General features: G+C 41.4%; 1 protein-coding gene across 7 annotated transcripts in view; it reads right to left on the minus strand.

Annotated features, from left to right (window-relative positions):
- The window catches only part of LOC118858095 (aryl hydrocarbon receptor-like), a 101,097-nt gene that overhangs the window by 10,569 nt on the left and 77,357 nt on the right, over positions 1 to 13,171 (minus strand). For all 7 annotated transcript variants that reach the window (XM_036768544.1, XM_036768541.1, XM_036768542.1 and 4 more), the window contains 3 exons: positions 6,669 to 6,811; positions 4,210 to 4,412; positions 2,802 to 2,911 (listed from right to left, as the gene is read on the minus strand). In XM_036768544.1, coding sequence (XP_036624439.1) covers positions 2,802 to 2,911; positions 4,210 to 4,412; positions 6,669 to 6,811 — 456 coding nt within the window. The remainder of the gene's footprint in view (positions 1 to 2,801; positions 2,912 to 4,209; positions 4,413 to 6,668; positions 6,812 to 13,171) is intronic.

A 13,171-nucleotide genomic window follows, 5' to 3' on the forward strand; every position in this document is an offset into this window, starting at 1 on the left:
TAAGAAAACTGGAAAGCCAGGAAAGGGGGTGGTAGGTTGTGGAGAGCTTTACATGGGGGACAGAGGAGTGTCTGATCCTAGAGGTCACGGGGAACCATTAGAGTTGATTGAATGGGACAGGCTGGCATGGTCAGAGTTGTGCTTTAGAAAAACCACCTTGGCAACTTGAAGGAAGATGGACTGTAGCAGAGAAACAACAGCAAGATCGATTGGGCAATTATAATACTCTAGGTCAGAGGTGGTCAGAAGGTGGCTGTGGAAGTGAGCACAAAGGCATTTATTTGAAAGTCCTTGAAGAGGTAGATCTTGAGTGAGCAGGAAGGAGAATAGTGCTACTCGAGACAGCCACAAGGAAACCTGGAAGAAAGGAAGGTTTGCAAGAAAAGATGAGGAGTTCTGTTTTAGTTGTGTTGAGTCTGAGATGACTGTGAGAAATCTAGTCCAACAGGAGTTGGATCTCAGGAGAGAGGCTGGCCAAACTGGATATCTTTACCTATACAGCTAAGTATGGAGATGTATGTTTCAATAAATACACAATATATATTCTATATGGAGATCTCTCTGTACACAGTATGCATATATATATATATATATATATATATATATATATATATATATATATCATTGACATGTCTTCTCCCTTGGTCAAGTCATTTTGTGCATGTAGGACTTTCTCAGTACTAAAATGCAAGGGTTCTAGGATTTACACTGCCTTAGGATAGTAGATAGTTCAGTATGATGCCCATGTTTACAGATGAGCAAATTGAAGTCCAGCTAGGTCAAGTGACTTGCCTATAGTCATAAACCTAGTAAGTAGAAGAAGTGGGATTTGAATCCAGGGCTTCTGATTCCCCACTGTCCATAGCACCACACTGTAATTTTGCATATGAGTGTAGCCAAATGATTTAAAAAGCACACAATAGTATCACTAAGAGGGATCTTGGAAATCTTTCAGTCCAACCACCTCAGACTTTACAGACGAGAAAATGCTTCAGCCTAGAAAAGAGAAGCCCTTTCTCCAAGATCACAAGGGTCATGAATAGCCTAGGTGGGGCTAGAATCCAGGTATTTTGATTCCCACCCAGTTCACTGATCTTCCCACAACCCCAAGCTCCTTCTTCCCCAACCTCCTCATGCCCAGGGAGTTTGGGAGATGGAAAGTTTTGAGGACTACTTGGCTTCTAGTTTGCTAATGCAGCAGATGTGCTGGGAGGGCAGAATCAAAGCCCCCCTGGCATCCAAATGTTATATCTCTTGATTCAGGTTCACATAGGCTCTTCTGTTACTCTTTTGCCCTCTCACCCCACCCCTGCCCAGGTAATTATGGCTCTTAATATCTCTTTGGTATCTAGGAACATTTTGTTACAGTTTGTTTGAGTTGTTGGTTGTCTCCTTGATGGAATGTCAGATCCTTGAGGGCACTGAGAATCTCATTTTTGCCTTTCCATCCCTATGGCTTGGCAAAATGCCTGGCATATAGGAGGTATTCAAGAAATGCATATTGATTTCTTGTTTCATTGCCTAGGAAGTTAAACTGCCAAGGTAGAAAGTGAGTTTTTAAAAGGCCTGGTCCCATACCTTAGGGCATGCCAGGGCCCATGAACATTAAAACGCCTGTGAAGAAAAGAACAATGTCTCTGTAGAAAGGCCTGAGCCCCTGTCCTGTAGCCACTCTTTGGATAACCCAGTGACAAGCCCTAAGTCAGACCAAGCATACAGTTTTGCCTTCAGAAGATTCCTAGGTAGATTAAAATGACTCACCGCCTCATGGACTTGGACTTGATCTCTTGATCCCTGTTTAATACCCAGGCAAACCTGGCTGACTGAGTAGCCTTGTACTGTCAGGGATAAAGGGCCACTGAATCAATGAAAGGACCCCCCCAAGACCAACAGCGAATGTGTGGAGCTCTCCATGGTTCTGGGATGAACTCTGTTTAAATAACAATGAATTAGACCAGAGGTTCTGAATATTTTTGGTCAGAGATACTTTTGCTGGTCTAGTGAAGCCTACGGACCCTTACTCATAATAATATTTTAACACATAAAATAAAATACAAAGAAAACCAATTATATTGAAATATAGTTATCATACCCATATCTTAAAGTTCACATATCTCAGATTAAGAGCCTCTTCTTTAGCCTGAGAGTTGGAAGGGTCCTTTGAGTGCTGCATCAGACTATACTTCCTTTTTTCTCATTGCTTGGCTTATCTCCTGCCTCCTCTTTACTTTCTGGTTTGAACCCTGATGATCTAGCTTATCTGATCTCACTTTGCGCCTTTTCACTCACTATCTCCCATGCTTCCTATGCTCATCTCTTTCTCCTAGATTCTCTGGCTCAAATCCCAGCTTTGGAAGGAGGCCCTTCCTACTGCCTCTTCCACCCCCACTAGTGGATTTCTCTGAGATTGCCTTGTATTTACACTGTACATGGTTGATTACATGTTGTTTCCCCCATTATAATGTGATTTTCTTCAGGACAAGGACTGTGATTCTGGCCTTCTTTTTTATCCCCAAACACACACAGTTCCTAACATATAATAGGCACTAAATAAATGCTTATTGACTAATTTCTCCAATTGTAATTCTGAGTTTTTCTGACCTCCCTAATCTAACTTTACCCACTGACTGAGCCCAACTGCAGTCTTAAATCTTGTTGTACAGTCTTGGCGCTTGTTGGCTGAACTCCCTCCCTTTTGTAAATTCACTCTACCTCATTGTCTGTATTGATCCCACAATGGAGGGGATGAAAAGAAGTTGTTATATAACTGGGAGGAATGTACAGATGGCCAGAGAACTTACTTCTTGCATGCTTTTCAGCGCAATACATCATATCTGCTACATGGATAAACTGGTATCCAGAGCCTTTCATGAAGAACTCAGTTTCTGTGTAACCCAGAATCGCCTGCCCTCTGAAAGGAAGAAAAGGATGTCAGTTTTAATCTCAACATGTCTTGTAACCCCAAATGAATAAACCCTGGCCAAATATGACCACCTTTCACCAAAATACCCATCTGCTTAAGTGTCCTTGTCTGCTGCAAAAGCAAAGACTTGCCACTACTACCAACTATCATCCTATAACATATTCAAGAGTCAGGAGGACACAAGAGCTGAAGCCATCACATGGGGGCCTTTCACCAGAGGATGGCAGTGGAAATGAAGGGAGATGCCTTCAAATATATTTACCTGATAAGTGAGAAAGTGAGAAATTGAACAACCAAGTCATATTCCTAGGCTTAACTAACCTTAGATACTTTCTGAAAGACTTGGGGTAACAAGGCAACTTTCTTTAGCTCATCAGTGGTATTCCCACCATACGCCAATCTGATGTTTTCTCTAGTACTATGAAGCCCACATCCTCTGTTGTTATTAATGAAATGTCAAGAGAACCCAAGGAAGGTCACCACAACATTGAGTATGCAGTGTTCTCCTGGGAGGACATGGCCAAGAGCAGTGTAGGATGTGCAGGTACAATCTGTATCTTTAAAGGGAACATCTAAATCACCAAGATCTCAGAACCACCAAATCAAAGAATCAGAGAATTTCAGAGTATGAAGGGACTTCAAACACCAAAGGGCAAAAAAGAAAAACCATTCCCATTTTGACACACCTGGCAAGGGATTATCTGGCCTTTGCTCAAAGACCTCTGATAAAATCTTCCCATGCCCATCTGAGGCAGCCTACATCCCACATTGGGATAACTCAGCTGTTGGGAAATGCTATCCTTATGCCAAGTCTAAACTGGACTCTTCAATTTCCACTCATTGTTCTGGGATCTGCTTTATCGGGAATTGCAGTATCAAAGTTTTGAAAGTTGACATGACACATTGAGATTTGTAAGTAGGTGAAATACTTCAAAATTTCACTGAGTAGATGTCATGAATTGGCCATTTGATCAACAGACTTATTTTTAGTTAATTCATGTTAAGACTTCCCCCCACCACCCTGTCTGATTTAGGTCTGACTGCAGGTGGTTCATAACTTTGATTCAGTTGTCATCATTGGTAGGAAGTAAATAGGCAGTGACAAGTTCATCCTTTCAAATCAGAGACTCTCCTTCCACTGCTCACTTTCTCATCACATATATGTTCAGTCAGCTTGCAGCTTAGCTTTGCCCTAACTCAGCTCAGGACAACTGTGATGGTCCCCAGGAAGACACCTCATTACCTGAAGCTCTGACTTTCAGTCACAACATTGGCACCCGCCATACCTAGTGTCACAAGCTATTGGTGTGAAGTCCAGCTTGTGCTTGGTCTGAAAAATATAGATCTTCACCCGGAGTTCCAAGATTGAGAGAGGCTGGCAGGGTGTTGCTATAGCAAACAGGACCAGCTGAGGTGGCATGAGGGATCCATCTTCAGCTTTTTTATTCTGTCCATGGAGGAATTTCAGGCCACCATGGAAATTCAAAGCCTGGGAAGAGGATAATAAACAGCAGAGCCAGAAAGAGATTTTTTGAAGGGACAAATGAATCACTGACCTTTAGAGGTCTGTTGCCCATCACATAAGACTTCATTCTTTTACCCCAGAAGCTTTGTGGCTATGTGGGGCAAGGGGAAAGATGAAGCTCCCTCTAGTCCTATCCTGTTCTCTGGACTATCTGGAGATACAGTAGATGCACTAGGCATATTCAGTACATAGCAGTAGAAGGTAAATTCCCTGAGGGCAGGGACTTTCTCACTCTTTAATAGTATTCTTGGCTGCTAGCACAGTGTCTGGCACTTGTTGGATAGAATTGTAAGCAGGATTCACCTATGCTTAGTGAAAATGAATAAGGCTCAGGCAATTTTAATCATTCTCTCCAGTTCCTAAGATCTTTCATGAAACAAAGGGAATGCTTAGGTCATTAGGCATTAACTCCTCCGTCTCCTGGCTACCATTTTGGAGTAAGTCAAACTTATCCAGAGGCTCAAAGATTTTTTCAAACAGCTGGGAAATCCTGAACTCCATCCAGCTAGAATAAAACTGTATCAGCTTCATATTCCTAGGAATCTCTGCAAGTAAATGTCAAGATCCATTTAATTAATCAACTTGTCCAGTCCTACAGCTTTCCAGAGAAGCAGAGAATCTATGTGTTCAATCATTTTTTTAGTCACGTCCTACTCTCCATGACCCCACTTGGGAGTTTTCTTGGCAAAGATACTAGAGTAGATTGCCATTTCCTTCTCCATCTCAGATGAGGAAACTAAGGCCAACAGGGTAAAGTAAATTGCCCAAGATCAGACAGTTAATCAATGTCTGAGGGCCAATTTGAACTCAGGAAGATGAGACTTCCTGACTCCATACCCAGCACTCTAGCTACTGTTCCACCTAGCTGCCCCATTGGCATGATGATGAGATAAATGGGCCCATGCTCCACATATGAGTGGGCATGCAGTCTAGCTCAAGAAACAATCAATCACCAAGCATTTATTAAGCGCATACTACATGCCATAGACAGCGTTAATTACTGGGGATGCCAAGATTTGGTTGTGATGCTCTTGTAAGTCAGTAAGAGCAATATTGTAATGATGATCAACTGTGGAAGACTTAGCTACTCTAATCAGAACTTTGATCCAAGGAAATTCCAAAGAATCCAACAGGAAAAATACTGTCCCCCTCCAAAGAGAGAGAGCTGTTGAACTCGGTGGATATTGAAGTATACATTCATTCTGTTGTTTCCTTGTTGTGTTTTCTTTTGCAATATAGCTAATATGGAAATATGTTTTGCATCTATAATCAACATTGTATGGTTTGTCTTCTTAAAGGGGAGGGGATGGAGACAATTTGGAACTCAAAAAAATTTAAATGAATGCTAAAATGTTTTAAATCTAATTGAGAAGTATTTAACAAAATCAATTATATTGAGATATATAGATATAGATATGTAGATGTTCTTGTCACTGAAAATTTGACTGAAATCTTATCTTCTTGGAGTTTGATCCAGCTTTGATGCTCAGTGCCTTCTTAGCTGCCTCTCCTCTCTGAATGGAGGATTAAAAGATAGTGCGTTAAACTCCTTCCAAAATCTTTCTTTATAGAGGACATAGACCTTTCCAGCTAACCTCTTCATCAGCTGCTCTGATTGGTTTTGGCTCCACAAACATCATGGCCCCACACTGGGTACCCTCCAGCTCATCTACCCACCCACCTTTTCAGCTTCCTTTTGTGTATCTTTCTTCGTCCATTAGGTTATAAGCTCCTTGAAGGCAGGAACTGTCTTTTTCTTATCTGTATTCCTAGTGCTTAACACAATGCCTGGCACACAACAGTGTTTAATCAATGTTTATTGACTATTATTAACCATTGATTCACTTCTAAAAGTAACACAGGCCCTGCTATTAAGGAGCTTACATTTTTTCAGGCAATGAATGTCACTTATGAGAGTAGACAATCATTGTATCTGGAGCTAACCAGGAGCTCCTTCTCAAAATTTGATTTGAGATCAATGATCACATATGTCCTTGGTTTCTTTAAAATGAATATATTATGAGATTATCCAATCCCTGATAAGCTACCATGGTTCAGTATGGAATAGAGAAATGGGACATGGCTAAAAGACCTCCCTTTCCCCCAGCCACTGCCCATGAGATGGGAGAAGATGGTGCCCCAGGCTAGACCATGCAGAGACACTACAGGGCCACAGGTCTATGTGGATCTTTAAGGGTCAATGACTGAAAGGGAGATTACCATGAACCCTGAAAAACTGTCCAGTAGATAGCAGAATCGGCACACGAATCTTCTCTCCAGTAAGGAGGGATTCTCTGGGGATAGGTGCTGAGACTCATACATGGTGGTGCCACTGTTCAGAGGGCTCTTATTCACAGGCCGAGCTAGAAGGTGAAATGAAGACTAGTGAGGCAGCTGTTAGGACAACGACTCACAGACAGGTTGACTTGACTTTTAACCCTTTTGAACCTTCCCTTCTCCGCATACTGGTTTTTGACCTCATCATTCAACTGAAACTGCTCTCTTCAAAGCTACCAGTTGTCTCTTCGTTGTCCAATCTAATGGTACCTTGTCAGTCCTCATCCTTCTTGACCTCTTTGTAGTCCTTGACACTGTCAATCTCCATCTTTTTGTTACTCTCTTCTCTCTAGTTTTGTGATCTGGAGCAGGGTCACTGCTATCTCCTGGTTCCCCACCTGCCCGACTGTTCCTTCTTAGTCTTCTTCAAGTCATGCCATAATATCAGCTGTTCCCCAAGGCTCTGTCCTGGCTCCTTTTCTCTTTCTATAACATTTTACTTGAGGAACTCATCAGCACTCATGAACTCCATTATCATCAATATACAAGTGATTCTCAGATCTATTTGTCCAGTCCTATCCCCCTGACTTCCACTCTAGAATCTCCAACTCCCATTTACTGTTGTTCAGTAGTTTCAGTCATTATCTGACCCCATTTGGGTTTTTCTTGGCAGATACTGGAGCGGTTTGCCATTTCCTTTTCCAGTTCATTTTACAGATGAGGAAACTGAGGCAGACAAGGTAAAGTGACTTTGCCCAGGATCACAGAGCTAGTAAGCGTCTGAGGCCACATTTGAATGCAAGTCTTCTTGACTCTAAGACTGGTACTCTACTGCATCACCTAGCTCCCCCATCCAACTGCCTACCTGATACCCTAAACTTAAGATGAATAAAAAGGAACTCATTCCCTCCCTATCACAATTCCTCCCCTTTTCCTAATTTTCCTATCACTGTTATCACCATATATGCCTCCTTACATCCTATGCCACTGCCTCCACCCTGGTTCAGGCCCTCTTGAATGCAGGCCTGAACTATTGCAATAGCTGTCTGGTTGGTCCTCCAGCCTCAAATCTTTCCCCTCTACAGTCTATCCTCTACTCACCTGTCAAATCAACCTTCCTAAAGTCCAGATCTGCTCATGCTCCCTCATTCAATCCACTCCTGCTGCTTCATATTGCTTCCAGGATCAAATATGAAAACCTGTTTACTTATAAAGCCCTCTAGCGCCTGCCCCTTCCTACCCTTCCACTTTTCTTACCCCTCCCACACACAGAGTCTTCTTCCATTGCAGTGAGATGGGCTCTTTGGTTGGCACTCAAACAAAACCATACCTGCAACTCTCTTGTCATCTCTGCCAGTCTTTCCCAGACCCCTATGATGTTAATGCCTTCTTTCTAAGAGTATCTCCAACTTACCCCGCACATACTCTGTTTATATAAAGGTGTTTGCAGATTGTCTCTGCCTCAGATTGTGAGCTCCTTGACAGCCTTTTTAAAGCCTTTTAAAACAATCATTTAGTATTATCCCCATTTACATGGAAAACATTTTTAACATTTATTTTTAAACTTTGAGTTCCAAATTCTTTCCCTTCCTCCCTCCTCATCCCTTCTCCTTAAGAAGGCTAGCAATCCAATATAGGTCATGCATGTGAAGTCATACAAAATGTTTCTATAGTAGTCATGTTGTAAAAGAAAACATAGACCAAAAAAACTCAAGAAAAATAAATAAAGTGAAAGTCGGCTTCATTCTGTAATTCAGACACCATCAGTTCTTTCTCTGGGGATGAAGAGCATTTTTGTCACCTTTTTTTAACCAACACTTAGCACAGTGCCAAGAACATATTAGGTCCTTAAAATATGCTTTTTGACCATGAATGACTTAGCTATTCTCAGCAATACAATGATCTAAGAGAATCCCAAAGGACTCATGATGAAAAATGCTATCCACCTCCAGAAAAAGAACCAATGGAGTCTGAAAGCAGATTGAAGTAGACTGTTTTTTAGCTTTATTTTTCCTTAGTTTGTTTTTTGTTTTGGTTTGGTTTTTTTGCTCTTTGTTTTCTTTCACAACATGAGGAATATGGAAATATGTTTTGCATGACTCCATATGAATAACCTATATCAAATTGATTGCCTTCTCTAAGAGGGGGAAGGGTAAGCAGGGAGAGGATTTGGAACTCAATTTTTTCAAATGTAAAATTTGTTTTTATGTGGAATTAGAAAAAAAATTTTAAATGGTTGTTGACTGATTGACTGTACTTTGCTGGACATACTAAATCTGACTAGTAGAGAATCCCCATAACCTGTGTGGTTGGACCTGTGACCCGAAAAGTCTGAGTTTATTGGCACTTTGATATGCAGCAGACAGTGGTATGCCAATGGGTTCCTTGGCATGTATAGAAGAGAACCACACAGATGAACTTGGGCTTATACATCAATGAGTCATCTAGTGCAGAGTAAAGGAGTGGCACACTGGTGTTCATTTGGCCAAACTGAGATACATACATGCCTCATAAATGTCTATTTTTCAAAAATATTCATAGCATGCAGACTGAAGAGGTTTTGCTCTAGAGTTTAAAGCTCTCTCTAATAGAAGCACATGGACACAGAATCTTTACTAGACAATCCTTTTGTTTTTTGGATATGATAAAGGATGTCTTCCATGACCCTGGAGAACATCCCATGACTCTGGAGAACACTACAGTTCCACATGAATCTCCCAGCTCCACACCTCACTTGATGCCAGGAGAGACAGTTAAGACAGTTAAATCTAGACATGCAAGATCTCAGTCTTAACACCCACCCTGGGGAGAAAAGAGGGATGAAAAAGTCTATTGCTCATGTTGTGTACTTTCATTAGAAAAAAGTTAAATCATGTTCAAAAATATGTACTGGATAGATTTTTATAACCATGACTATATCTCAGGACTCATAAATCTTGTCAGGTTTCTAGCATTACTCAGAATTGCAAGTAAATATACTATTTGTGTATGTCAGATGAAAATGACTCAAGTATAAGTAACTAACAGCAGAACATTCAAGCCATGATTCCCAAATGAGCAGGCCTAAAGGAAGGTCCATCTCCTTCCATGTCTGCCTACAAGTCATTCTCTCCACAAAGATAAAGAAGGAAAGCAGAAGTAGCCAAACAAAGGCATTCAGAACTTTGCAGTTACTCCACTTACTGGGAGGCAGAGAGAATCCAAGACTGAGCTGGGTTCAGGTTCTTGTTATAGAGCAATTGGCTCTGTTACAATGCTTTGGTTTCTCTTTTCTTTTGGGGTGGGGGGGAGAAGGATGGAGGGAGAGAAAGTACATCCTGCTTTTTAAGTAAAATGTATTTTTAAGATAATGCAATTGGTTTGAAAGAAGAAAACCACCTTGGGGAATCTCCTCAGACAAATCATCTCACATGCATGTGTTGCAATCATGTAGAGCTCTATGACAGTTGGAGGTAACTTTGTTCACAAGTCTGCTGAGTACTCACCTCCAATGAGGTGAATTAAGGGGAGACATTTACCCAAAGTGTCTATGCAGCATGTCTGGGAAGGAGTCTGAGAAAATCTCAGATAAGAGGAGGGTTTTCTGTTGGTGACAGGGTTCATTGTTTTTCAGAGGAAAGTGCAACTGAAACACATCAAGCCTCCCTAATGAAGTCACATTAATGCAAAACAGATCAGTTTGGCCGTCCACCCTGAACAAACAAGTGGATGAAAAACGCTGACTTTCAAGATTGTCCATACAACTGGGTGGGTAACTTACTAAATAACCCCACACTGAAGAGTATCTTACAGAGGTGGTAAAGAACTTGGGATCAGAACCGAACATCGGGATGAGGATATGTGGGATCACATGTGGGAAGGACATCAATTCTGCCAATGATCCTCACTGCTCATAGTGGCAGAACTCCATCTCTAACCTAACTCTATTGTCCCAGAGATACTCTACCAGGGTGTTCCTAAAGTCTGGACACATAGGCAAAAATGCATATTTTCCAGAAATGAAATGAATGAAATTTTCAACAACATTTTATTTAATTGGAATATTAACAAATAACATCTTCAATATCATTGCCATCATTTGTGATGCAACGGTTGATGCACTTTGCAATATTCACATGAACTTGATGCAATAGCTCCACATTGACATCAATTTTAGCACATTCATTTTTTATACATTCAATCAAGTGTGTTGCATCTATGATTTTCATTGAGCACACCTTCTCCTTTAGCATACTCCAGAAAAAGAAGTCAAGGGGGCTAAGGTCTGTTCATATTCCAAATATTACAAAATATGCATTTTTGCCTATGTGTCCAGACTTTAGGGACACCGTATAGTGACAGTTAGGTGGTACCATGGATAGCACACTGAATCTGGAGTTAAGAAAACTTCAGTCTAAATCTAGTCTCAGACACTTAGCTGTGTAACCCTGGACAGGTCACTTAACCTCTGTCTGTCTCTATTTCCTCATCTATAACATGATAACACTAGCACATCCCTCCCTTTCAGGGCTGTTGTGAGGATCAAATGAGAAAAGATTTGTAGAGCATTTAGTACAGTGCCTGGTACAGAGTAGGTGCTTAATAAATGCATTTTCCCCCCCTCTGTTCCTTCCTTCCATGTCTGAAAATGGCAAAATACCATAATATCAAGAGAATCAAAATTACAAGCAAGCCAAATGGCAATCGAAATAGAGCTAATAGGGCCAGAAAACAGGAAGCAGGGTGACATTTGTGAGACGTAATGTACAAGGAATTCTCAAGGACATGTGTGCTAGGTAAAAGAGGTGATCGAGTCAAATCGTGAGAATGAGAGATCATAGAAGGTATTGTCCTGATAGCATAAAAGTACCAGAGGACTACAACCAGTGTGTCGTGTAGATCCACTGGGGAGTACTTGTGTAAGGACATGAAGAAGACTTCCACGGGATTAGAGAAAGCATACCTCAGTGAAGGAAGTGTCCACATTAATGAAATCATAGCTCCATACAAAGGGAATCCCAGAGTCAAAAGGGGCCTCCAAAGCTAACTAGTCCAGCTTATCCTGGAATAAGGATCTCCTTTTCAAGATACCTGAAAAGTGCCTGCAGAGCCTGGCCTTGGGGATCTCCAGTGAGAGGGAACCTACCAACTCCCCAGGCTTTCAATGTAGGGAGGTTCTCATGACATGAAACCTACATCAACCTCTCTACAACTGCTACCCACCACTTCAAGTCCTACTCTCTGGGGCCGTGGAGAGCTTATTTAATCCCTCCTTTCAGGTGACAGGCCTTTGAACACGTGAAGCCAGCTTTTATGTCTTCCAAATCTCTTCTCCAGAAGAGGCCTATCCAGGTCCTTCAACCAACTCTCATTCAGCATGAGCTTAAAGTCCTTTTCCCATCCTGGTCTCCCTTCTCTGGACATTCTTCAGCTTACCAATGTCCTTTCTATAATGTGGCAACTGGAATGAAACAACATTCCAGATGTGATAAAAACAGATGGAATAAAGGAAATTATCATCTGATTCTTCCTTTTGCAAGCCTTAAAATGCTTTATACATATGAACAACTAGTAGTATTTTTAATGCAATGAAAGGCTCCCAGGATGAGCTTTTGGGGCTCCTATAACACAGAGTTGACTCATACTGAATTTGTAATCCATAAAAGCCCAGGATCTTTTTTTTTCAGAAACAAATGCAATTCGGCCCACGATCCACACCTTGTACTCATGAGATTGATGTTTTGAACCCAGGAGACTTTACAAACTCATTAAATTGAATTTGGCTGTTTATAGTGTTCTAGCCTATCACTCTTGGCTACAAACTCTATAATCAGATACATTAACTGTATTTCCTCACTTCATATAACCTGCAAATAAGAAAAAGCATCCTGTCTGTGCCTTTAGCCAAGTCATTGATGAAAAAAACTGCAATACAATAAGGACCAAGAATCAGTCCCTGGGGCACTCCAGGACCTCCTTCTAAGCTAATGTCAATCCAGGAACAGTTAGGCTTTTGGGTTCACCCATTCAAGTATTTCAGACTACATTGGGCAGGGGTTAAGAATCCACTGGCTAGGAAGCTGTGTGGTCCAAATTAATCCAGTTGGCTGATTTATATTTTCACCATAAGAAAGCAGGAATAGGTGGGCAGAGACAGGATGGCAGCTGGAAAACAGGGATTTTCTTAAGCTCTCCCCCAAATCTCTCCAAACACCTGTAAAAAATGGATCTGAACAAATTCTAGAGCGGCAGAACCCATGAAATACCAGAGGAAAATAGATCTCCAGCCCAGGAGAGCCTGGATGGTCTCCAGGAAGGGTCTATTGCACCATGCTGGGAGTGGAGAGCAGCCCAGCGTGGGCCACGCCAGGTATATCATTAAGTCAGAATTCATGATTTCAAAGAAAATCATGAATATGCTCGAATGGTCCAGAATTGCAGGTTATAAGGAATTCTCTAAGTAGAAG

This window comes from Trichosurus vulpecula, chromosome 7, assembly GCF_011100635.1.
Source record: "Trichosurus vulpecula isolate mTriVul1 chromosome 7, mTriVul1.pri, whole genome shotgun sequence".
Classification (NCBI taxonomy): Eukaryota; Metazoa; Chordata; class Mammalia; order Diprotodontia; family Phalangeridae; genus Trichosurus; species Trichosurus vulpecula.